The 24062-nt window shown below is 38.2% G+C and overlaps 1 protein-coding gene across 1 annotated transcript in view; it reads right to left on the bottom strand.

The window, feature by feature from the left end:
• The window catches only part of SPTA1 (spectrin alpha, erythrocytic 1), a 97905-nt gene that overhangs the window by 2224 nt on the left and 71619 nt on the right, over nucleotides 1-24062 (bottom strand). Inside the window, exons 40-49 of the mRNA XM_064370743.1 lie at nucleotides 22468-22566; nucleotides 21597-21765; nucleotides 20917-20993; nucleotides 16096-16305; nucleotides 13796-14092; nucleotides 12855-12967; nucleotides 11666-11683; nucleotides 11167-11218; nucleotides 8513-8700; nucleotides 7509-7562 (exon numbers count right to left, since the gene is read on the bottom strand). Coding sequence (XP_064226813.1) covers nucleotides 7509-7562; nucleotides 8513-8700; nucleotides 11167-11218; nucleotides 11666-11683; nucleotides 12855-12967; nucleotides 13796-14092; nucleotides 16096-16305; nucleotides 20917-20993; nucleotides 21597-21765; nucleotides 22468-22566 — 1277 coding nt within the window. The remainder of the gene's footprint in view (nucleotides 1-7508; nucleotides 7563-8512; nucleotides 8701-11166; nucleotides 11219-11665; nucleotides 11684-12854; nucleotides 12968-13795; nucleotides 14093-16095; nucleotides 16306-20916; nucleotides 20994-21596; nucleotides 21766-22467; nucleotides 22567-24062) is intronic.

Raw genomic sequence — 24062 nt, forward strand, 5'->3', positions numbered from 1 at the left:
GGTAAGTGATCACAGCATTTCCAAATGAGTTTTTACTGCCCACAGACCAGGAGATTCCCAGGCTGAAAAGTGCCATGAGTTTCCAGCATGACTGTTTCAGCTGGTGCTGCCGGTCTCTGCACAAAAACTCACACAAATCCGGGTGGCTGTTTCAACAGGTGCCTGGAACGCCTGGGATACAGAGCCACCCATTTAACTGAAAAAAAGGGAGCTGAAACAGGGATCCAGGTGATCTGGCTCAGTGGGTCCCACCCCCCACAAAGACCAGCAATCTGAAACACTCTGGATAGAGAGTTTCGCAGCAAGCACAGCAGGACCGGGGCCAGTCCAGCTCAGTGGAGGGAAGGGTGTCAGCCATTACCGAGGCAGTCCGCCTTTACTGAGGCAGTCTGCCATTACCGAGGCAATCTGCCATTACTAAGGCAGACCACCATTACCAAGGCAGTTCTAACAGGAAGTTCACACAACAGCTATAACAGCAGCTCAGTAATGCCTCTGCTGGCAGACTGTGACTAGGCTACCACCTTGCTGGGCAGGGAATCTCTGAAAAAAGGCAACAGCATATCAGGAACTTATAAATAAAGCCCCACCTTCCCAGGACAGAGCACCTGAGGAAAAAGGCATTTATGAGTTTGCCTGTAGCAGACTAAACGTACCTGCCCAGAAGCTCTGAATGGAACAACAAGCTCCCAGCTCAGCACTTGAGCTCCTATAAGGTAGAGACTGTCTCCTCAAGCAGCTCTGAGGAGCTGTATATCCCTGAACCCTGTATATCCAAAGAGACACCTTGTAAAGGAGAGCTCAGGCTGACATCTGGTGGATACACTTCTGGGATGAAGATAACAGAAGAAGAAACTGGTAGCAACCCTTACTGTTCTGCAGCCCCCGTGGGTGACCCCCAGGCAAGGAGGGTTTGGAGTGGACCTCCAGCAGGCCTACAGCAGAGGGGCCTGGTGGTTAGAAGGAAACTGAAAAACAGGAAGAAAGAACTTCAGCATCAACAAAAAGGACATCCACTCGGAGACCCCCATCTGAAAGTCACCTATGACAAAGACCACAGGTAGATCAATCCATAAAGATGGGAAGAAACCAGTGCAAAAAGGATAAAAACATCAAAAACCAGAATGCCTCTCCTCCTCCAAGGGATCACAACTCCACACCAGGAAGGGAACAAAGCTGGATGGAGAATGAGTCTGATGAATTGACAGAAACAGGCTTCAGAAGGCGGATAATAACAAACATCTCTGAGCTAAAAGAACATGTTCTAACCCAATGCAAAGAAACTAATAACCTTGAAAACAGGTTAGAAGAAATGCTAACAAGAATAAACAGCTTCGAGAAGAATATAAATGACCTGATGGAGATGAAAAACACAAGAGAACTTTGCGAAGCAAACACAAGTTTCAGTAGCCAAATCGACCAAGCAGAAGAAAGGATATCAGAGATTGAAGATGAACTCAATGAAATAAAATGAGAAGGTAAGATTAGAGAAAAAAATAGTGAAAAGAAATGAACAAATATGGGATTATGTGAAAAGACCTAATCTACACCTGATCAGTGTACCAGAAGATGACAGGGAGAATGAATCCAAGCTGGAAAACACTCTTCAGGACATTATCCATGAGAACTTCCCAAACTAGCAAGGCAGGCCAGCATTCAAGTCCAGGAAATACAGAGAACACCACAAAGATATTCCTCAAGAAGAGCAACCACAAGGCACATAATTGTCAGATTCGCCAGGGTTGAAATGAAGGAAAAAATGCTAAAAGCAGTCAGAGAGAAAAGTCAGGTTACCCACAAAGGGAAGCCCATCAGACTCACAGAGGATCTCTCAGCAGAAACCCTACAAGCCAGAAGAGAATGGGGGCCAATATTCAATATCCTTAAAGAAAAGACCTCGCAACCTAGAATTTCATATCCAGCCAAACTAAGCTTCATAAGTGAAGGAGAAATAAAATCCTTTAGGAACAAGCAATTGCTGACAGATTTCGTCACCACCAGGTCTGCCTTACAAGAGCTCCTGAAACAAGCACTAAACATGTAAAGGAACAACTAGTGTCAGCCACTCCAAAAACATACCAAATGGTAAAGACCATAGACACAATGAAGAAATTACGCCAACCAAAGGGTAAAACAACCAACCAGTAATAAAATGGCAGGATCAAATTCACACATAACAATATTAACATTAAATGTAAATGGACTAAATGCCCCAATAAAAAGACACAGACTGGCAAATTGGATAAAAAGCCAAGAACCATCGGTGTGCTGTATTAAGGAAACACATCTCATGTGCAAAGACACACATAGACTCAAAATAAAGGAATGGGAGAAGATTAACTAAGTAAATGGAGAGCAAAAAAAAAGTCAGGGTGGCAATCCTAGTCTTTGATAAAATGGACTTTAAACCAACAAAATTCAAAAGAGACAAAGAAGGGCATTATATAATGGTAAAAGGATCAATACAACAGGAGGAGCTAATGATCTTAAGCATATATGCACCCAATACAGGAGCACCTAGATACATAATGCAAGTCCTTAATGATAAAGAGACTTAGACTTCCACACAATAATGGTGGGAGATTTTAACACATCACTGTCAGTATTAGACAGATCAATGAGACAGAAAATCAACAAGGAAATCCAGGACTTGAATGCAGATCTGGACCAAGCGAACTTAATAGACATTTACAGAACTCTTAACCCCAAATCCACAGAATATACATTCTTCTCAGCACCACATTGCAATTACTCTAAAATCGACCAAATAATTGGAAGTAAATCACTCCTCAGCAAATGCAAATGAATGGAAATCATAACAAACTGTCTCTCAGACCACAGTGCAATCAAATTAGAACTCAGGATTAAGAAACTAACTCAAAACCGCACAACTTCATGGAAAATGAACAACTGGCTCCTGAATGTAGACTCGATAAATAATGAAATGAAGGCAGAAATAAAGATGTTATTCGAAACCAATGAGAACGAAGACACAACATACCAGAATCTCTGGGACACATTCAAAGCAGTGTCTAGAGGGAAAATCATAGCAATAAATGCCCACATGAGGAGCAATAAATGCCCACATGAGGAGCAAGAAAGGTCTAAAATCAACACCCTATCATCAAAATTGAAAGAGAGGAGCAAGATCAAAAAAACTCAAAACCTAGCAGAAGACAAGAAATAACGAAGATCAGAGCAGAACTGAAGGAAATAGAGACACAAAAAAACCCTTCAAAAAATCAACAAATCCAGGAGCTGGTTTTTTGAAAAGATCAACAAAATAGATAGACCGCTAGCCAGACTAATAAAAAAGAAAGAGAGAAGAATCAAATAGATGCAATACAAAATGATAAAGGGGACATCACCACCAATTCCACAGACATACAAACTACCATCAGAGAGCACTACAAAGAACTCTAGGCACACAGAACAGTAAACGTGGAAAGAATGGATAAATTCCTGGACATTTGCATTCTCCCAAGACTAAACCAGGAAGAAGCTGAATCCCTGAACAGACCAGTAGCAAGGGCTGAAGTTGAGGCATCAATCAGTAGCCTACCAACTAAAAAAAGCCCAGGTCCAGACGAGTTTACAACCGAATTCTACCAGACTTACAAAGAAGAGCTGGTACCATTCCTTCTAAAACTATTCCAAACAGTACAAAAAGAGGGAATCCTTCCCAACTCATTTTATGAGATCAATATCATCCTAATACCAAAACCGGGCAGAGATGCAACTAAAAAAGAAAACTTCAGGCCAATATCCACCATGAAGATCGATGCAAAAATCTTCAACAAAACACTGGCAAACAGAATGCAACAGCAAATCAAAAAGCTTATTCATTATGATCAAGTAGGCTTCATCCCAGGGATGTAAGGCTGGTTCAACATAAGCAAGTCTATAAATGTAATCCATCACATAAACAGGACCAAAGACAAAAACCACACAATTATCTCAATAGATGCAGAAAAGGCCTTCAACAAAATTCAACAGCACTTTATGCTAAAAACCCTCAATATACTAGGCATCAATGGTACATATAATAAAATAATAAAAGCTATTTATGACAAATCCACAGCCAATATCATATTGAATGGGCAAAAACTGGAAGCATTACCTTTGAAATCTGGTACAAGACAAGAATGCCCTCTCTCACCACTCCTATTCAATGTAGTATTGGAAGTTCTAGCCAGGGCAATCAGGCAAGAGAAAGAGATAAAGCGTATTCAAATAGGAAGAGAGGAAGTCAAATTGTCTCTGTTCGCAGATGACATGATTGTGTATTTAGAAGACCCCATTGTCTCAGCCCAAAATCTCCTGAAACTGATAAGCAACTTCACCAAAGTCTCAGGATACAAAATCAATGTGCAGAAATTACAAGCATTCCTATACACCAATAACACACTAACAGAGAGCCAAATAAAAAGTGAACTCCCATTCACAATTGCTAAAAAGAGAATAAAATACCTAGGAATACAACTATCAAAGGATGTAAAGGACCTCTTCAAGGAGAACTACAAACCACTGCTCAAGGAAATAAGAGGGGACACAAACAGATGGAAAAACATCCCATGCTCATGGTTGGGAAGAATCAACATAGTGAAAATGGCCATACTGCCCAAAGTAATTTATAGATTCAATGCTATCCCCATCAAGCTAACAATGACCTTCTTCACAGAACTGGAAAAAATCACTTCAAACTTCATATGGAACCAAAGAGAGCCCTCATAGCCAAAACAATCCTAAGCAAAAAGAACAAAGCCAGAAGCATCACACTGTCTGACTTCAAACTATACAAGGCCACAGTAATCAAAAGAGCATGGTACTGGTAGCAAAACAGAGACATAGACTGATGGAACAGAATAGAGGCCTCAGAAGCAACACCACACATCTGCAATCATCTGATCTTTGGCAAACCTGATAAAAACAAGCAATGGGGAAAGGATTCCCTGTTTAATAAATGGTGTTGGGAAAACTGGCTAGCCCCATGCAGAAAGTAGAAACTGGACCCCTTCCTGACACCTCACACTGAAATTAACTCCAGATGGATTAAAGATTTAAATATAAGACCTAATACCATAAAAACCCTGGAAGGAAACCTAGGCAAAACCATTCAGGACATAGGCACAGGCAAGGACTTCATGACTAAAACACCAAAAGCAATGGCAGCAAAAGCCAAAATAGACAAATGGGATCTAATTAAAGTCCAGAGCTTCTGTACAGCAAAGGAAAGTGTTCCTATTTCTCCACATCCTCTCCAGCATCTGTTGTCTCCAGATTTTTTAATGATTGCCATTCTAACTGGTGTGATTATTAGAGTGAACCAGCAACCAACAGAATGGGAAAAAAATTTTTGCAATCTACCCATCTGACAAAGGGCTAATACCCAGAATCTACAAACTAAAACAGATTTACAAGAAAAAAACCAAACAAACCCATTCAAAAGTGGGCAAAGGATATGAATAGACACTTCACAAAAGAAGACATCGATGAGGCCAAGAAACATATGAAAAAATGCTCATCAATCATTGGTCATTAGAGAAATGTAAATCAAAACCACATTGAGATACCATCTCACACCAGTTAGAATGGCGATCATTAAAAAATCTGGAGACAACAGATGCTGGAGAGGATGTGGAGAAATAGGAACACTTTTACACTGTTGGTGGGAGTGCAAATTAGTTCAACCATTGTGGAAGACAGTGTGATGCTTCCTCAAGGACCTAGAAATAGAAATTCCATTTGACCCAGCAATTCCATTACTGGGTATATACCCAAAGAATTATAAATTGTTCTATTATAAAGACACATGCACACGTATGTTCACCGCAGCAGTTTACAATAGCAAAGACCTGGAACCAACCCAAATGTCCATCATTGATAGATTGGATAAAGAAAATGTGGCACATATACACCATGGAATACTACGCAGCCATAAAAGAAGATGAGTTCATGTCCTTCATAGGGACATGGATTAATCTAGAAACCATCATTCTCAGCAAACTGACACAAGAACAGAAAACCAAACACCATGTGTTATCACTCATAGGCAGGTGTTGAACAATTAGAACACATGGACACAGGGAGGGGAGCATCACACACTGCGGTCAGTGGTTGGGGGGGGCTAAGGGGGGGACAGCGGGGGTGGGGAAGGTGGCAAGGGATAATGAGGGGAGAAATACCAGATATAGGTGATGGGGGGATGAAGGCAGCAAACCACGTTGCCATGTATGTACCTATGCAACAATCCTGCATGATTTGCACATGTGCCCCAGAACCTAAATTACAATTTTTTAAAAAAATGGTGATCTTTAAAAATCTGGAGACAACAGATGTTAGAGAGGATGTGGAGAAACAGGAACACTTTTACACTGTTGGTAGGGTGTAAATTAGTTCAACCATTGTGGAAGACATTGTGGCAATTCCTCAAGGACCTAGAAATAGAAATTCCATTTGACCCAGCAATCCCATTACTGGGTATATATCCAAAGGATTATAAATTGTTCTATTATAAAGACACATGCACACATATGTTCATTTCGGCACTGTTTACAATAGCAAAGACCTGGAACCAACCCAAATGTCCATCGTTGATAGACTGGACAAGGAAAATGTGGCACATATACATCATGGAATACTATGCAGCCATAAAAAATGATGAGTTCATGTCCTTTGTAGGGACATGGATGAATCTGGAAACCATCATTCTCAGCAAACAGCCACAAGAACAGAATCATACACAGGGGTCTCTTTGGGGGGACTAGGGGAGGGACAGTGGGGGGTAGGGAGATTGGGGAGGGATAACATGGGGAGAAATGCCAGATATAGGTGACAGGGGGATGGATACAGCAAACCACATTGCCATGTGTATACCTATGCAACAGTTCTGCACATTCTGCACATGTACCCCAGAACCTAAAGTACAATTATATATATATGTATATTTATATGAAAGCCTGTTTGTGTCCCTGTACTTTTTTTTTTTTTTTTGAGACGGAGTTTAGCTCTTGTTACCCAGGCTGGAGTGCAATGGCGTGATCTCGGCTCACTGCAACCTCCGCCTCCTGGGTTCAGGCAATTCTCCTGCCTCAGCCTCCTGAGTAGCTGGGATTACAGGCACGCGCCACCATGCCCAGCTAATTTTTGTATTTTTAGTAGAGACGGGGTTTCACCATGTTGACCAGGATGGTCTCGATCTCTTGACCTCGTGATCCACCCTCCTCGGCCTCCCAAAGTGCTGGGATTACAGGCGTGAGCCACCGCGCCCGGCCCCCCTGTACATTTTTTAACCTAATGGAGAGAAAAGCATAAAACATTGAGAATGAAGAAATGTATTTCTTGAAGTCCCAAAATCTCATAGAAAGCCGTAACTGGAGCCAATGAACATATCTAGATCTTCATTTAAGATCCCACCAAGCCTCATAGCATGACAGAAACATTATTTGTAGACTCATTCTGAAGAGTCTGAAAAACAAAGAAGCAGTAAACTATGAAATTACACTCACTTATAGATTGTGCTAAACTCCTTTAGAGTCTCTTCACTCACACCTATGGTGTCCCTGAAAGAAAAAAAAAAAAACACAAATTTACCCTGTATATAAAACACAGAGTAGCAGAACACAAGCCATGAGAGAGGAAGAGAGAGGAATTTTAATGGACAATTTGCTAATTGAATCATCTAGTTCAGGAGTTGGCAAACTATAGTCCATGGGCCAAATCTAGCTGCCACCTGTTTTTGTACTGTCCAGGAACCAAGAGTAGTTTTTGCATTTTCATACGGTTGAAGATTATCAAAAGAAGAAAATTTTTTGAAACATGAAAATTATATAAAATTTAAATTTCAATGTCCATAAATAAAGTTTTATTGGAACATGGCCATGGTCATTCACTTATCATAGCTGCTTTTTTCACTACAACAGCAGAGTCGAAGAGTTACAGCAGAAAATATACATGCTTCACAAAGTCTAAATTATCTATTATCAGGTCATTCACAGAAAAAGTTTGCCAATTCTAATCTAGATAAAAATGTTGTCAAAAAGCTACTGAGACCTAGAGCTGCTTAGATATAATGAATTTATCTAGAAAATAATGAGTTTCTGCCCCTCTGCTCTATTTGGCAACACTTTAAATGTTTCTTTTATTCTAGACATTGTATTTTAGATAAAATTCTATGAAAGGAAATGGTTTCCTAAGGGATCACAATTGAGTCTCATTAAAGTGTCACATAAGAGATCACATAAGATGGTGAAGGGACTCTGAGAAACTGGGTATAAAAGTCAGTTGTCCAAATGAGTGATGAGTAGGCTCAGGTGGATGGAGAGCACTAACTTTTTTTTCATGATGGATTTCAGTATAAAGAGAAATAGTCATTCTGTGGGGAAGTAAAGACAGACTGTTTGTTCTCTGAAGCAGCTCTTTTATCTGATGCACCAAACTCTAGCTCTTAATTAAGGTCCGAACGCTACCACCACCCGCACCCTTCCCTGCCCTGGCCTCGTGCCCTCAATACTTGGCCTGGATCTGTTGCTCCAGGTTGTGTTGCATCCGCAACCCAAGCTGGTAGAGTTGGTCCCACTGCTGGGCCAATCCAATGGTGCTGTATTTGATATCAAGGATCAGAGCGTCTTCCAGGTTGTCCCCCAGGTCCTCAATCTTGGTTAGTTGACGCTTCATTGCCTGGATCTCCTTCTGTTTTCTCTGGAAAAATGACAGAGAAGAGAGGCAGTCAGTTGCCCAGGTTACCAGCTCAAAACCAAAAGGTGGAAGAGTAGATAACAGGCTGATTTTATTTTCAGGGATCTTCTTGTTCTCTGAAAAAATGAACTACTCAGGAAAACCACTTCACTTCTGTAATCCTCATTTATAAAATAGTGGGAAGTTTAGGTGAATAATACTTGTCATTCCAGTATTCTGCAATATATAAATCTAAAATAGCTATACACACACACTCACACACATACATCAATATCTATATCCTATCCTATCTATCTATCTATCTATCTATCTATCTATCTATCTATCATCTATCTAACTATCTATCATCTATCGAGAGAGCCAATAAACAAGAATAGAATTTCCAGGGTCTATGCATCATCATCGGCTCCCAGTGCTCTGCACAGGGATTTATCTGCAACACTGATTGTGGCTAAGCTCTCAGGCTCACACTTAAGCTCAACAGTGTTGTTCACTCCTGAGCTCCCTTCGTCAACTTGGGATGATGTTCATGGGCTGCTCCTGCCATCTACTCATGTTATATGCCAAATTTCTGTATCTTACCCATGCTTTTTCAATGAGGGAACACTGCTCCCCACAGAGGGTAGGTGTGAATTGATTCTGATGATTGTGGAGCGCAGTGAAAAAAATCTGGGATACGACAAAGCTTGTAACCCTTCAAAGGTCAAATCTGCCTGATATCTTTTTCTAAAAAGTTTTAATTATATATAATAGATGTACACATTTCAGGGTATACATGACAATTTAATATGTTCATATAATTTGTAAAGATCACATCAGTATACATTGGATGTCTATTGCCTTAAGTATCTGTCTTTTCTTTATGCTAGAAACAATCAAATTATTTTCTTCTAACTATTTTGAAATATACAAGATATTATTGTAAACTATAGTTACCCTACTGGTCTATCAAATACTAGTCTTATTTATTCTATCAAACTGTGTATTGATACCCAATAATCAACTTCTCTTCATTCCCCTTTCTCCCCCTACTCTTCCTATCCTCTAGTAACCTCCAGTGTACTCTCTATCTTCATGAGATCCATTTTTTTAGCTCCCACTTATGAGTGAAAACATACAATATTTGTCTTACTGTGCTTGGCTTCTTTCACTTAACATAATGACATTCATTTCCATCCGCATTGCTCCAAATGTCAGAATTTTATTTTTTTAATGGATAAATAATATTCCATTGTGTATACTGTGTTTTCTTTATCAGTTAATCCATTGATGGGCATTTAGGTTGATTCCATATTTTGGCTGTTGTAAATAGTGCTGTTATAAACATTGGAGTGCAGGTATTTCTCTGATATGTTAATTTCCTTTCTTTTAGATATATACCCAGTAATGGGACTCATGAATCATATGGTATTTCTCTTTTCAGTTTTTTTCCTTTGAGATGGAGTCTCGCTCTGTCACCAGACTGGAGTGCACTGGCAAGATCTTGGCTCACTGCAACCTCCACCTTCTTTGTTCAAGCAATCCCCCTGCCTCAGCCTCCCAAGTAGCTGGGACTACAGGTGTGTGTCACCATACCCAGCTAATTTTTGTATTTTTCATAGAGATGGGGTTTCACCATGCTGGCCAAGATGGTCTTGATATCTGGACCTCATAATCTGCCCACCTCAGCCTCCCAAAGTGCAGGGATTACAGGTGCCCAGCCTCTCTTTTTAGTTTCTTGAGGAATTTCCATACTGTTTTCCATAGTGGCTATACTATTTCTACTTTCTCTACATCCTCACCAGTATCCCTTATTCCTTGTCTTTTTGATAAAAGCCACTTTAACTCAGGTGAGATGACAGTCAAAACTACCTGACATCTTGCTCTTTAGTATTTCATTTTCTTTTGTTAGAAAATAATTAAATGTAATTACTTGATTTTTTTTTCTCCTGGAAGAACAATTGTGAAAAAAAATGTTGAGAAACACTGTTCTAACCCATTACTTCACTCAATTGTCAAGAGATGATTACACTCAACTGTCATCTTACTACATCATATAAAAACAGAAATTTGCCAGTGTTAGGCGCTTTTACATTTGCTCCTGTACTTCATCATTATGTTCCAAATCCTTTCTAGTCACAAAACGTGAACCTGTCCTCCCACTGTTCCCGAAGCCTCTCCCACTCTGGGCAGCTCAGAGTCTTCCATAAAATTATTTCTTTAAGGCAAACAATGACTCTACAATGGATATTAGCTCTAGTGTATAGATTCAGAAATTGAATTTCAGAGATTTAAGTAGACTGAGGTTTATATTCATAATGTGGTGGCCTATGGTTAAAATGCAAATTGATGATAGAATTGGAACTACAGCCTTAGCTTTCTGACTTTAGGTGATATGTACCTAAAAGTATTACCTGGGCTGCCCTTAACTATTTTTGCATTCTTTGTAATTTTAACAACATCTTCAGCTAATGAAAACACAATGCTTACTTTATTTGCCTCCAGCTGGGATTCCAGAGTTCCTGTTTCTTTGAGCAATGATCTAGTTAAGAACCAAAGGAAAACATTACGCATCACATCACAGGTCAATATTTCATACATGCACACCAACTCAAAGCTCCTCTGCTTCAAATTCTCCAAGGTTATGTGGCTTCCATGAAGCAACATTTTATAGAGCCAAATTTTCACAACCTTGCCAGACTGACAAGAAGGGAAGACTTTTCCGAGTTCTCCGACTAGGAGAAGGGATTTACGTATCCCTCTTAATTATTCTTTGTAAACACACACTTAAGCAATGTAGGCAAGATTCCATCTACTGAAGTGTAAGGGCAGAATAAAATATAATGAGCTTTTCTTTTTCACTCCACATTTTTATGTACATACTACCAGATTACAATGGAATGAAAATGTCTCAGCACTAAGTCCTTCTTAATGAATTCTTACAGAAAAATATAATAAAACAAACATGATGATAACATAAAATACTGACCCATCCAGAAAGTAAGCCCTGGACGTGGAGGTCCGGAACAGGAATCACATGAGAGAAAAGGGAGATGATATGTTAAAATTGATTACTTTAACGATCTCATTTCCTCAGATTTATGAAACATTTTAAATCTTTTGTAGCCACAAAGCATGAACCTGACCACCCACTGGTTCCCAAGGCTTCCCCAACTCTGAGATCAGAGTTTCCCATAAAGCTCCTTGCTTTGGGACAAAGAGCACCAATGTCAAGCAAAATGCTTGGTGTTGGACACACACAGCTAGGATGTGATGAAGTCACCAAGAAAAGAGGAAGAGGAGGGTGTTCTGTGTCGTCTCTGCCTTCTGTCAGATGGTTCAGACATGGTACATGATTTCTTTTTGTTCATTTATCCTTGTCAGTGACAATGTAGGAAAGTATATATCATGAATTGTCTAAACCACTACATTAACCCTCAGAACACCACAGTTTTGACCCACCCACAGGATACTATCTACCAACTGTGACCATATATTCTAACATATTACATCTTCTAAGTCTCCTTTTTCTAGGTCATTTACCTCAGAAGATGTGACATATGTTATCTTCAGGTACAGAATAATTTGTTATTAATAAGTACAATTAACATATATTATCTCACTTGATTCTCATTACAATTTTGGTAGGTACACAACAGAATAGCTTCATATGAGGTATTCATAGAAGGTGCTGCTTTTGGTTGTGGTAGTAAATACATATGTGACCTTGAGCAAGTAAATTTATCCACTTGAACTTTCCACACTTGGAAACAGAGCTAATAAGATCTGCTTTGTATGCTTTTCAAGGTTGCTCTGACAGTTAGGTGAGGTAATGGATGTGGAAGTACTCTGTAAAGTGCAATGTGGCATGCAGATATAATAAATTGTTATTATTTTGGACTGAAATTACAGGCAACAGAAAGAAAGTTGAGAGTATCAAGGAGAGAATACATAAGTGTACATTATGAGCATCAGGATGAAACTGTCATTTCTTGGTTTTCCAAGGATTCATTCAGAAAACAGTCAACTACAAATATAAAGCATAGGCAAGATACAGTGATTTGAGGGCAGAATACATGCCGTAGGAATCTCTCCTCTTCCCTTCAAATGCGTATTTTATCCCTATGGCAGATGGTGTGTAGCGTACGGGTGATGGTTTGGGATGTAGCATAGCACACCTGGTTTCCAGGATCCACTGAAGGAAGGCACTAGCATTCTGTTCAAACTCCTGACACATCTCAAAGTTCTTGACCTGTCTTGCCTCCTCCTTTTGCAGCTCCTGCTCCCGTTCCTAAAACACCAAATCACAGACAATGTGACTGACATTGAAGGCCTTTCTTTGCCATTAGAGAATTTGCTGGTAGTCTCAACAGCATATCTTCCCTCTCTCAAGTCTAACCTAGCTTCCACAGGTGTGTGCCTATGTGCTCATATTCCATGCAGTCCACCTCTCTCACCTCTAAAATGTAAAGATAGCTTATGTACTTCCCAAGAGTACTTGCAGCATCCTCTAAGACCAAGCTCTGTAACAAGTAAGTTAGCAATAAAGGCAAATCTCCCTTCTTTATAATTTTTTTGGTGAAATTTAATTTAAATGAACATAAAAGCAGCCTTAAAGGGCTTGCTACCCTTAGAAACAATAGTTGTCATCTAAAAATGGTGACATTATAGTCTTTTATTACACTTTTTTGTTTTATAGTTTCAGTAATGAGCATTATTATATACAGACAAAAATTAAAAATACATACATAGCAAGACACTTTTGGAGGTATATATAAAAAAGAAAATACCTTGAATGGGGGGATATGTAGACTCTGAATACATGCACAAACCTAATGAACTTTTCACAGCTCATCATTAGAATCATGTCTCAGGGCTTCTGTTTGCTCTCAAAATTATTGTTCAACACTCAGAAGCAGGAAACTGCTCAAATTACAGGGCATAGAGTATACCTATTGTGAACATATTTTTCAATTTTTCTTAGACAGTCATGTTTTATGACTATGTCCCAGTATAATTATTAATAGTGCTCCTTCTATCTCAAAAGTCTCTTAACTTGGATAATAAAGTGGTTATGTTCACTGTAGCCAAAAGAAGTTTCCGCCATGTTCCAGGTTACCTTGATGATGTCAGATAGGTGCTTCCAGATCCTCTCCAGCACATCCACTGTTAACCAGGTATAAGGGCTAGAAGGCACACCTAAGGCCTTAATCTGGTGGTCTAGCTCCAGCAAATATTTAAAGTCTGCTTGAGCCCCAGCCAAGGAGGCCAAGAAATCCTCGTGGTCTTTCTGCAGCTGCCGAATTTCATTCAGAGAGACACAGTGCACAGGCTCTGACAAGTTTTCTTCTGCCTTTTCACACCAGTTGTTGAAAGCTGAAGCCTTATGTGCAAATTCCATGAACAGCTCCTCAGCCTGCAGAGAGAAAGAAAAAAGACACTACCATCTTTCTGATAAAGCCTCTCAGCAGAAGAGAAGATTGAGGATAAAAATAATGCCTGTCTTTAAATATCTACAGGGCCAGGAATCTAAAAGGGCAGAACTAAAACCAATAGGGTCTATGTACTTCGATGGGTGAACATGTGACTTAGAGGTACAAGCCCTGATTCTGGCATTTCTCATTGTGTGAAATTGTTTAAATCTTCCATCATTTACAAATGAGGGGGTCAAATGATTTCTGAAGTTATTTCAGTTTTAAAATTCCAAAGTGGCAAAGGTAGTTTTCAATTATACGGTTTCTTATTCTGAAGTCTATGCTCCAATTCTACCTGGTAGGTAGTAAACATTAAAAAAAAAAAGGCATTGGATGAATGGATGAAATAATAATTGAATAAATAAACCAAGAAAATCTGTTGTCTCCTTTATCTACTTTATCTTTTTATCCTACAAGCTTCTGTAGACCACACCCAGCTGACTTCTCTTTGACAAGGCTAGATCATTTTCCTAACTTCCTTTTAAACCTTGTTCAGGCCTCATTTAATGGCTGAAGCTTTCCAAACCACTACCCTCTAACCTGTATCCTTAGCACAAATATATGCATCATTGTATTACTGTCTGGAGTTATCCATATGCTCTGAATAGCTCTGAATTTTCTGTATTACTGAATGACAGAAAAAGCATGATTTTTTTTCAAACAGCAAGTGATTGAAAATACTTTTATACTTAAAATACATCACAGATTTTGGGTTAGCAGATTGTACTTCTGAAGAGGTTTGTCTTGAGCAAACATGAAAATGAATTTTTCATTCTCAAATAAAAGAATTAAAAAGAAGAAAACTGCCCAAATGGAGGAGGGATTACAGAGGTATTAAACCATTACATCTGACCCTGTACTCATTTCAGCAATCCATATGCCAAAATAGATCAATAGAGAAAATTAACATGACCTCTACATGGAAAGGACACAGAAACCTAGAAAGTATTTCATATTATTTTCATAATATTATAAATTGAGTGAATGTTTTATAAATATTTTGTTATCAGAAAATAAAATAAAACTTGCAGTTTGAAATTTTTAAAAAAGATTAAAAATATGAAGGAGTGTCCCGTGTAGAATGCACATATATATGTAAAGTTGCCCACTTAACTGATTTTTCACCTAAGATTTATTTCTGTAGGTCCTACGTTTTTCAAAAGTGGAGAAATTAACTAAGAATCTAACCTGACTTTTACTCATATGTTATTTCCTAAATTCTCTAACTCCTTGACTTAATTTGTTACCAAGTACAATGTTTCTTAGGGTCTAGGAGTGCTCAGTAATTCCACTGACCATTCTGAGTTCCTTTTATTAATGATATTTTTATGATCAATATCCAATGCCTTAGCAGCCAACATTTGAAGGAAAATTTTAATCACATATTTATATGGAACTTAGGGGTTTATATTGCACATTTAGATCCATTATCTTTTTAAATAGTAATAACACAGAAAGGCAGGATAGGATGGTGATATACTCTATTTTCTAAATGGGATAAAAAGGTTTGGGATGTTAAGTGACTTTTACAAGGTCTTCAACCTAGGAAAGCTTGATATAAGTTGAGAACATGTTTTATGACAACTTGTCCAATGCTCCTTTTATTTGGGTTGGGAAAAACACAGGGACAACCTTGACTTTTGCCTGACAATTTTAATCCTATCATATACAAAGACCTTCCACCCTCTTGTTCCATCCACCTCTCCTGCTCTATTTGCCTGGCTTCTATCTCATGTTAGTTATGTAGCTAATCAATCAATCTAAAAACTTTTCTTAAAGCTTCTTTTCAATCTACTTTTTGCTCAATAAGAATATCTTCCCAACCTCTTTCAATGCAATAAAAGATCTGTGTATTGTCCAAACACAGTTCCCAATATCTGTTTCTGAATTTCATGGCTAATATGCAGATAACAGAGAATCGATCATGCCTCATTTTTTTTTAAACCTTTTGTAGAGGCAGCTGTTTCTCCATCAATTTCTGTTTGTGGACTGCAGAGGCTTCTAGCAACTGTTCCCAGCGCTTCAGCAGGGCAGCATAACGCTCTTCAATGGCTTTAGACTGGTTGTGTTGAGCACCAATCAATTGATCCTTCAGGTCAGCGATCTCGGAAAGTCTCTCTTGCTGAAAACTCTGCAGACTGGCGTCCAGAGTGTCCTGAGAGAGATCAGGAGAGAGGCCATGAACAGGAAAATGGTGCAGGGGTCATTCACATCGGATTCCACTAGATTTTAATTATAGATAAGGCAAGAATTAAGATGATGATTAAGAAAAAGGAAATATAACTTAGAGATGTATGCAAACATTTGGGGCTGAAAGCTTCAGTTTATATATATTTTACAGTTAGATTTTGTGTTATATATAAGATTAATTGATATGGTTTGGCTGTGTCCCCACCCAAATCTCATCTTGAATTGTAGTTCCTGTAGTCCCCACATGTCATGGGAGGGAGCCAGTTGGAGGTAATTTAATCATGGGGGCAGTTACCCTCATGCTGTTCTTGTGACAGTGAGTTTGCTCTCACAAGATCTGATGGTTTTATGAGGGGCTTTTCCCCCTTTTGCTCAACACTTCTTCCTGCTGCCATGTGAAGAAGGACATGTTTGCTTCCCTTTCTGCCATAATTATAAGTTTCCTCAGGCCTCCCCAGCCATGCTGAAATGTGTCAATTAAACCTCTATTTTTTTATAAATTACCCAGTGTTGGGTATGTCTTTATAAGCAGTGTGAGAACAGACTAATACAGTACACTGGTACAGCAGAGAATGGGGTGCTGCTATAAAGATACCTGAAAATGTGGAAGCGACTTTGAAACTGCCTAGGCAAGCAGAGCTTAGAACAGTTTAGTGGGCTCAGAGGAAGACAGAAATGTGTGTGAAGGTTTGGAACTTCCTAGAGATGTGGAGGGTTCAGAAGACAGGAAGATGTGGTAAAATTTGGAATTTCCCAGACACTTGTCAAATGGCTTTGACGAAATTGCTGATAGTGATATGGACAATGAAGTACAGGAGGTGGTGGTCTCAGATGGAGATGAGGAACTTGTTGGGAGCTGAAATAAAGGTGTTGCTTGCTAGGCTTTAGCAAAGAGACTGGCAGCATTTTACCCTGCCCTAGAGATCTGTGGAACTTTGAACTTGAGAGAGATTATTTAGGGTATCTGGCAAAAGAAATTTCTAAGCAGGAAAGCATTCAATAGGAAGCAGAATGTAAGAGTTTGGAAAGTTTGTAGCCTGATGATGCAATAGAAAAACAAAACGCATTTTCTGGGGAGAAACTCAAGCCAGCTGCAGAAATTTGCATAAGTAACAAGTAGCTGAAGGTTTATCACCAAGACAAGGGATGGGAGGAGGAATGTCTCCAGGGCATGTCAGAAAGCTCCATGGCAGCCCCTCCCATCACAGGTTACAAGGCTTACGAGGGGAAAATGGTTTCCTGGGATGGGCCCAGGGCCCCTTACTTTGGGCAGCCTAGTGACTTGGTGCTCTGCATTCAGCTGTTCTAGCTGTAGCTAAAAGGGGCCAAGGTACAACTCAGGCCATGGCTTCCGAGGGTGCAAGTTTCAAACCTTGGCAGCTTCCATGTGGTGTTGAGCCTTCAGGTGCACAGAAGTCAAGAATTGAGGTTTGGGAGCCTCTTAGATTCCAGAGGATGTATGGAAACACCTAGATGTTCAGGCAGAAGTCTGCTGCAGGGGCAGAGTCCTCATGGAGAACCTCTGCTAGGGCAGCACAGAAGGGAAACATGGGGTTGGAGCCCCCCACAGAGTCCCCACTGAGGTACTACCTAGTGGAGCTATGAGAAAAGGGCCACTGTCTTCCGGACTGCAGAATGGTAGATCCACCAACACCTTGCACCATGCACCTGGAAAAGCTGCAGGCACTCAATGCCAGCCATTGAAAGCACCTGGGATGGGTACTGTACCCTGCAAAGCCACAGGGTGGAGCTGTCCAAGGCTATGGGAGCCCACCTCTTGCATCATTGTGCCCTGGATGTGGGACAGAGAGTCAAAAGAGATCATTTTGGAACTTCAAAGTTTAATGACTGCCATATTGGATTTCAGACTTGCATGAGGCCTGTAGCCCCTTTGTTTTGGCCAGTTTATCCCATTTGGAAATAGGGTATTTACCCAAAGCATGTACCTCCATTGTATTAAGGAAGTAACTAACTTGCTTTTGATTTTACAGAATCATGGACAGAAGGGATTTACCTTATCTCAGAAACTTTGAACCTAGACTTTTGAGTTAATGCTGGAATAAGTTAAGACTTTGGGAGACTGTTGGAAGGGCATAATTGTGTTTTGAAACGTGAGGACATGAGATTTGGGAGGGCCCAGAGGTGGAATAATATGGTTTGGCTGTCTCTCCACCCAAATCTCATCTTGAATTATAGCTCTCATAGTCCCCACATGTCACGGGAGGGACTCAGTGGGAGATAATTTAATCATGAGGGCAGTTATCCTCATGCTTTTCTTATGACAGTGAGTGAGTTCTCATGAGATCTGATAGTTTTATAATGGGCTTTTCCTCCTTTGGCTTGGCACTTCTCCTTCCTACCACCATGTGAAGAAGGATGTGTTTGTTTCCCCTTCTGCCATGATTGTAAGTATCCTGAAGCCTCCCCAGCCATGCTGAACTGTGAGTCAATTAAACTTCTATTCTTTATAAATTACCCAGTCTTGGGTATGTCTTCATTAGCAAAATGATAATGGACTAATACATTAATATTAAGGAAATACTGGAGTATGATATGACATTCTAAATTTTCACAATATAAACCAAATATTTCCTACAGCACATACCTTTCCAAGATTCTCTTATATTACTTACTACATTCTTCGTTCTAATTAGTAGCAGTGTACTACTAGAGATCTTGGAAGTACACAAACTAACAAAAGACCTTCTAGATGTGCCAATTATACAAATATATTTTTTTTTGCAGAAATGTTGATATCAAAATCACACAATATTTGGGAAGTCCCCCTTTCAGTTTTGATAGAGTGGCTTGTATTTGATGATAACTTTATTAACAGCTTGATAAAGGTACAAAAAGTCAGCTGCTTGAAATGGATCAGAATGAAACCTAGGTAGCTACAACTCAAGGGACTAAAATTCCAGACAAGGGAACAGCACTGAAGTCAGAATAATAGTCTCTCCAAATTTCCCTTTGAAGTATAAGCTGTATAAGTTCTTATACATTGAAGTATTAGAGGCTGAGGAGTAAGCATTGCTCAGAGCATCTGACAATCTCATGGAGATAAAGAGACGTAAATTGGCATAATAGGGAACTGTAGTAGCCAGGATTTGAGAAGCTGTAACAAGGAAACTGCAGAAAAATAGTGAATATCTTGTTGTCTTTTCCCCTCAAAGCATTACAGATGCCAAAACTCTACAGGACACAAGTCCTAGAAGCCAAGCAGAAATGGTAGCTAAAAATGTCAGATCCTAACTGGAGTTTTCAGTAGTGACACAGTGCTGACTTCAGGACCCATCAAGCAGAAGCAGCCCTGGTTAAAGGGCTTCCATTGAAATGCCTGATAGTCCATAGAGGCAAAGTGAAAAAGTGAGTACTCAAAGAAATTGAAACTATGTCCTGAATCATTTCAATCCCTGACCAAGAAGTAGGAGGTTGGATGGCAGAGGGTGTTTAGTTATAGCTTTAAACCAAAAATCATGAGTTAATTATAATACTTTAAATATCAACAGACTCACTTTCCATAAATTTATCAAAGAGAAAGTAATACTCAACTACATAATATTTATAAAAGACACATACAAAATATAGACACAAAAATGTTTTTTAAAGCCCTAAAGGTGGAAATAGTTATTTCTGCAGACACTAAAAAATGTTAGCACAGTATACTAGTATCTGAAAAAGTAGACTTTAAATCAAGAAATATAATTCAAGATAAAGATGAACATTTTATAATTAAAAGTATCAATCCAATAAGATGATTTCACAATTCAAAATGTCAACACAACTTTTAGCCTAACCTCAAAATTTATAAAAATAACAAAGTATTTAAACAATATGATTAAAAATGAAAATCTGGTTGGTAATATAAACCACTGAAAAATACACATCCTTTTCAAATGTACATACAATATACAATAAAATAGACAATTGCTAGATATAAATCAAGTTTCTGAATAATATAGAATATATTTTTTAAATATAGTGGAATTAAAATAGATATAAATGTCAAACAGATAATGAGAAAAATCCCAAATATTTGAAATTAAACAATTTACTATCAAATGATAAATGGATAATAGAAAAAAATCAAATAAGAAATCTCAGAAAAAAATTTAACTAAATGACAAAAGAAATGACAAAATTTGTGGAATGCAGCTAAAGCTTTGCTTTGGGAAAGAACATATTTAAAATTGATATATTAGAAAAGATAAAAGGCTAAAATTTTGATAATCGAATTATCCATTTCAAGAAATTAAAAGAAAACATCAAAGTAATCCCAAATAAAGCAAAAAAATGTTAATAATATAAAAAGTTATTAATGGAATAGAATACACAAAAAAGAGAAAAATTAAAAGCTGAAAGTTGATTCTCTAAAAACAAAATGCTGAAAACCCAGTAGCAAGACTCATGAGAGAGAGAGGATAAAATAATAGTGAGGAAATTATTAATATTAAGAAGGGACAATCTTACAGATGCTACACACAACAGAGTCCAAAAATTCAGAAATACATAATCATGGAGGATGAACTTCTATGTGAATCAGGTCTTGGCCTTACCTAACATCTATCAGTCTCACCTGTTTTGCCAGGAGTGTGAGGAAGTCACCAAGGTCTGCACCATTTCCATTGGTCTTCAGGCTTGTTTCCTTATCAGCTAAAAGGCAAAAATAAGAAGAGAAAGACAGTTGGTCTTGTTTGAGTCATGGTAAGGAGAAAGAGAATATTTACAATGCACAAGAAAGCTTCTTGACTCTTAGAGTTGATGATTCATTAGAATATGTGAGCAGTGGGGATCAATGGATCATTTTTCTTCTTAGGCAGGATAAAAATGAAACAGAGCTAGGGTCATGAGAGTTTTTGAGTACTTCATAGAAAAAAAGGGAGAAATCGTAAATTAGATATAAATGTTAAGTAAATCAAACAAACAGTTTAGATTATTTCTTAGAACAATTTGCTATGGCTTTCCCTTTCTGAATATCACACACAAAATCTCCAATTCCCCAAAAATGTGTTCTCTGGAGTTATGGTACATAGTTACTGCATCAGCATAGTTCTCTCTCTCAGTGTGTGTGTGTGTGTGTGTACGTGCGTGCATGTACACAAATGTAAGTGTAATTCTGTCCAGAAAGGATAGGAATGGGTAGTGATGGAAACACCTCTTTTCATGTGGTAAGAGAAAAGTCCCAGAGACCATTGTACACATGGGATTTATTAGGATTTCTGAAACCCAAGGGACCCTGGACCTGACACGTTATACCTATCCAGGCCTCTACCACATCAGCCTTCCAGTTGAATTCCTGAAAGGCATAATCATCTTCCAATTGCAACTTCCAAGCAGCTATTGCCTTGGCCAGAGAAGGGGTCTTTTCATTGAGAGCCTCTATCTTGGAAGAAATCTCTTTGTTCTGACTTTCCTCCTGTAAAACCTGTGAGAAGGAGAGAGACAAACATATTTATGAATGTGCAGGGCTAGAAATGTGAATCCTTTAGTACCAATAGACAGCACTTATCTCTGTTATTTAAATTATATAACCACAGTCCTCTGGTCTAATGTAATTATTTTATTATTCTTTCATGTCTAAGAAGGTTATTTCCATTCCAGCATTTAGATGATCTTCTCATGTATTTCTGTATAAGTGTGACCTTCTTAGTTGGTATAAGTTTCTAGAAGGTAGGGAGTCATCTCTGCTCTGCTTAATGGTCTTAATAGCAGTTAGATCAATTTATTTAAAAAGCTACTTTTAAACAAAGAAATAATTCTCAAATTTAAAAGAAGTTTCAGTGTGGTTTCCTTCCTAGAGGCTTAGAAAGAAATTTCTTCAAATTATTATAACATTCTATGACCAAAGCTAGTGATAAGACTTTTATAAACACCATGTTCTGTATAAGACAACAAGAATGTCAACAAAGGATTTAAGGAAAACTAAAATGTGTATGTATACAAACTTGAAAAAAAAATTACAGCAATTGAGTAGATAATTGTTTCCTAACCACCACCACAACAAAACGCAGTTTAGAAGATACTGTTAAAGTTCTGCATGTGATATTAGCACTGCCCATGTTTCTATATTTGGGCCAGTCTCTTTTGGAAAATGGAAGTTTGAGCTGGAATTCCTTAACTAGTTCACCTTACTTAGGATGTCTTCTCCTTGTGCACACACATTTTGTACTCGGGTCTCATGGACAGCAAAGTCGTTTTCCAAAGCTTCATGCTTCTTTAGCAAGCTCTGCATAAATGAATCAGTGAGAATCAAGGTATCCAAAACTAGAAAATCTATTTTCATCCATATTCAGAACAACTATACTCAATTGCTTTCTCAAATTCTCACTTATCAATGACTACAACTTACCGGAAAAAAGAGTCAAAGATATACAAGTGACACTCTTAACTTTGTATGTGACTGCTATCTTATTTTGATGTTGGAATGAGCGTTTTGACTGAAGTAATATATAGAGATTCCTCCATATTGAGGTTTATCTAATTCAATGAAGTAATGTGTCTAGCAGAAAAAAAAATAGTATCAATAACATTGTAAACTAAGCCCTGATCCTAAAGAGAGAGAATGAGAACATGGAGCTGCCATTGACTATCACTCCAAGTCTTCTCTGACTGCTTTCTGGAAACATGATGTCTATAAAGCTGGCAGAATGAAAACAGAAGTGAGGCTGAAGCATGAAGAGTGGTACTTTGTCTTCTGTTGTACTTTCCAGAGAAATATCTATATAAGCCCATCATCACCATCAACACGAGCACCCATCACTGCCACTGCTCCCACTGCTGCTTTCATCTCCCTCTTAGCATAAAAGCACTCTGTCAATGTTTTTTTCTGTACAACATAGTAACTCAGGCTAAAGGAAGAAACAATTTCTATGACTATTATTATGCTTTTTCAAATCCATTTTGAAAATAAAAGAGCTTTCAGTTCATGATGTTGAGGCACTAAAATAAGATGGTTACTAATTGTAAAACAAGATGAAGTACATTATATGTTATAACTGTATTACATTTCATAGTTTTGAAGAAACTGTAAATTAATATTGAAAAGGCAATTGACTTTGTATGACTGAATGCCTGAATGAATCACATTTTTATATATGTATACCGCATGAAATAAAGTCTCTTTAACATCTTCACATTCACCTTCTATTTTCAAATAACAAATTCAAAAATAAAAGGAGAAACAATAGAACCAATGTCAAAGAAATAATAGTGATCACAAGAAACTATTAAAACAATTATATGCCAATAAACTAGAAAATCTAGAGAAAATAAATTCCTAGAAACAGACAACTTACCAAGACTAAATCATGAAGAAAGTCCAAATAAATCTATAACTAGTATGGAGACTGAATCAGAAATAAACCTCTCAACAAAGAAAATCCCAAAACCAGATGGCTTCACTGATGAATTAAATCAAACATTTAAATAATTAATACCAATTCTTCTCAAACTGTTTTGAAAAATGTAAGAGGAGGGAACATTTCTAAACACCGTCACAAAGCCAGAATTACCCTGATACCAAAGCCAGGCAATAATTCTAGATAGATGATAGACAGATAGATAGATAGATACAGTTTGTCTCTCTTGACCTATCTATCTATCTGAATATATACAGAGCAGCTAATATTCTTATTTAACATAGATGCAAAACTCCTCAGCAAAATACTAGCATACAGATTGCAACAGCACATTTAAATTATTATATACCACAAACAAGTGGAA

This window comes from Aotus nancymaae, unplaced genomic scaffold (assembly GCF_030222135.1).
Source record: "Aotus nancymaae isolate 86718 unplaced genomic scaffold, 86718_ANA_hifiasm-v0.15.2.pri h1tg000108l, whole genome shotgun sequence".
Classification (NCBI taxonomy): Eukaryota; Metazoa; Chordata; class Mammalia; order Primates; family Aotidae; genus Aotus; species Aotus nancymaae.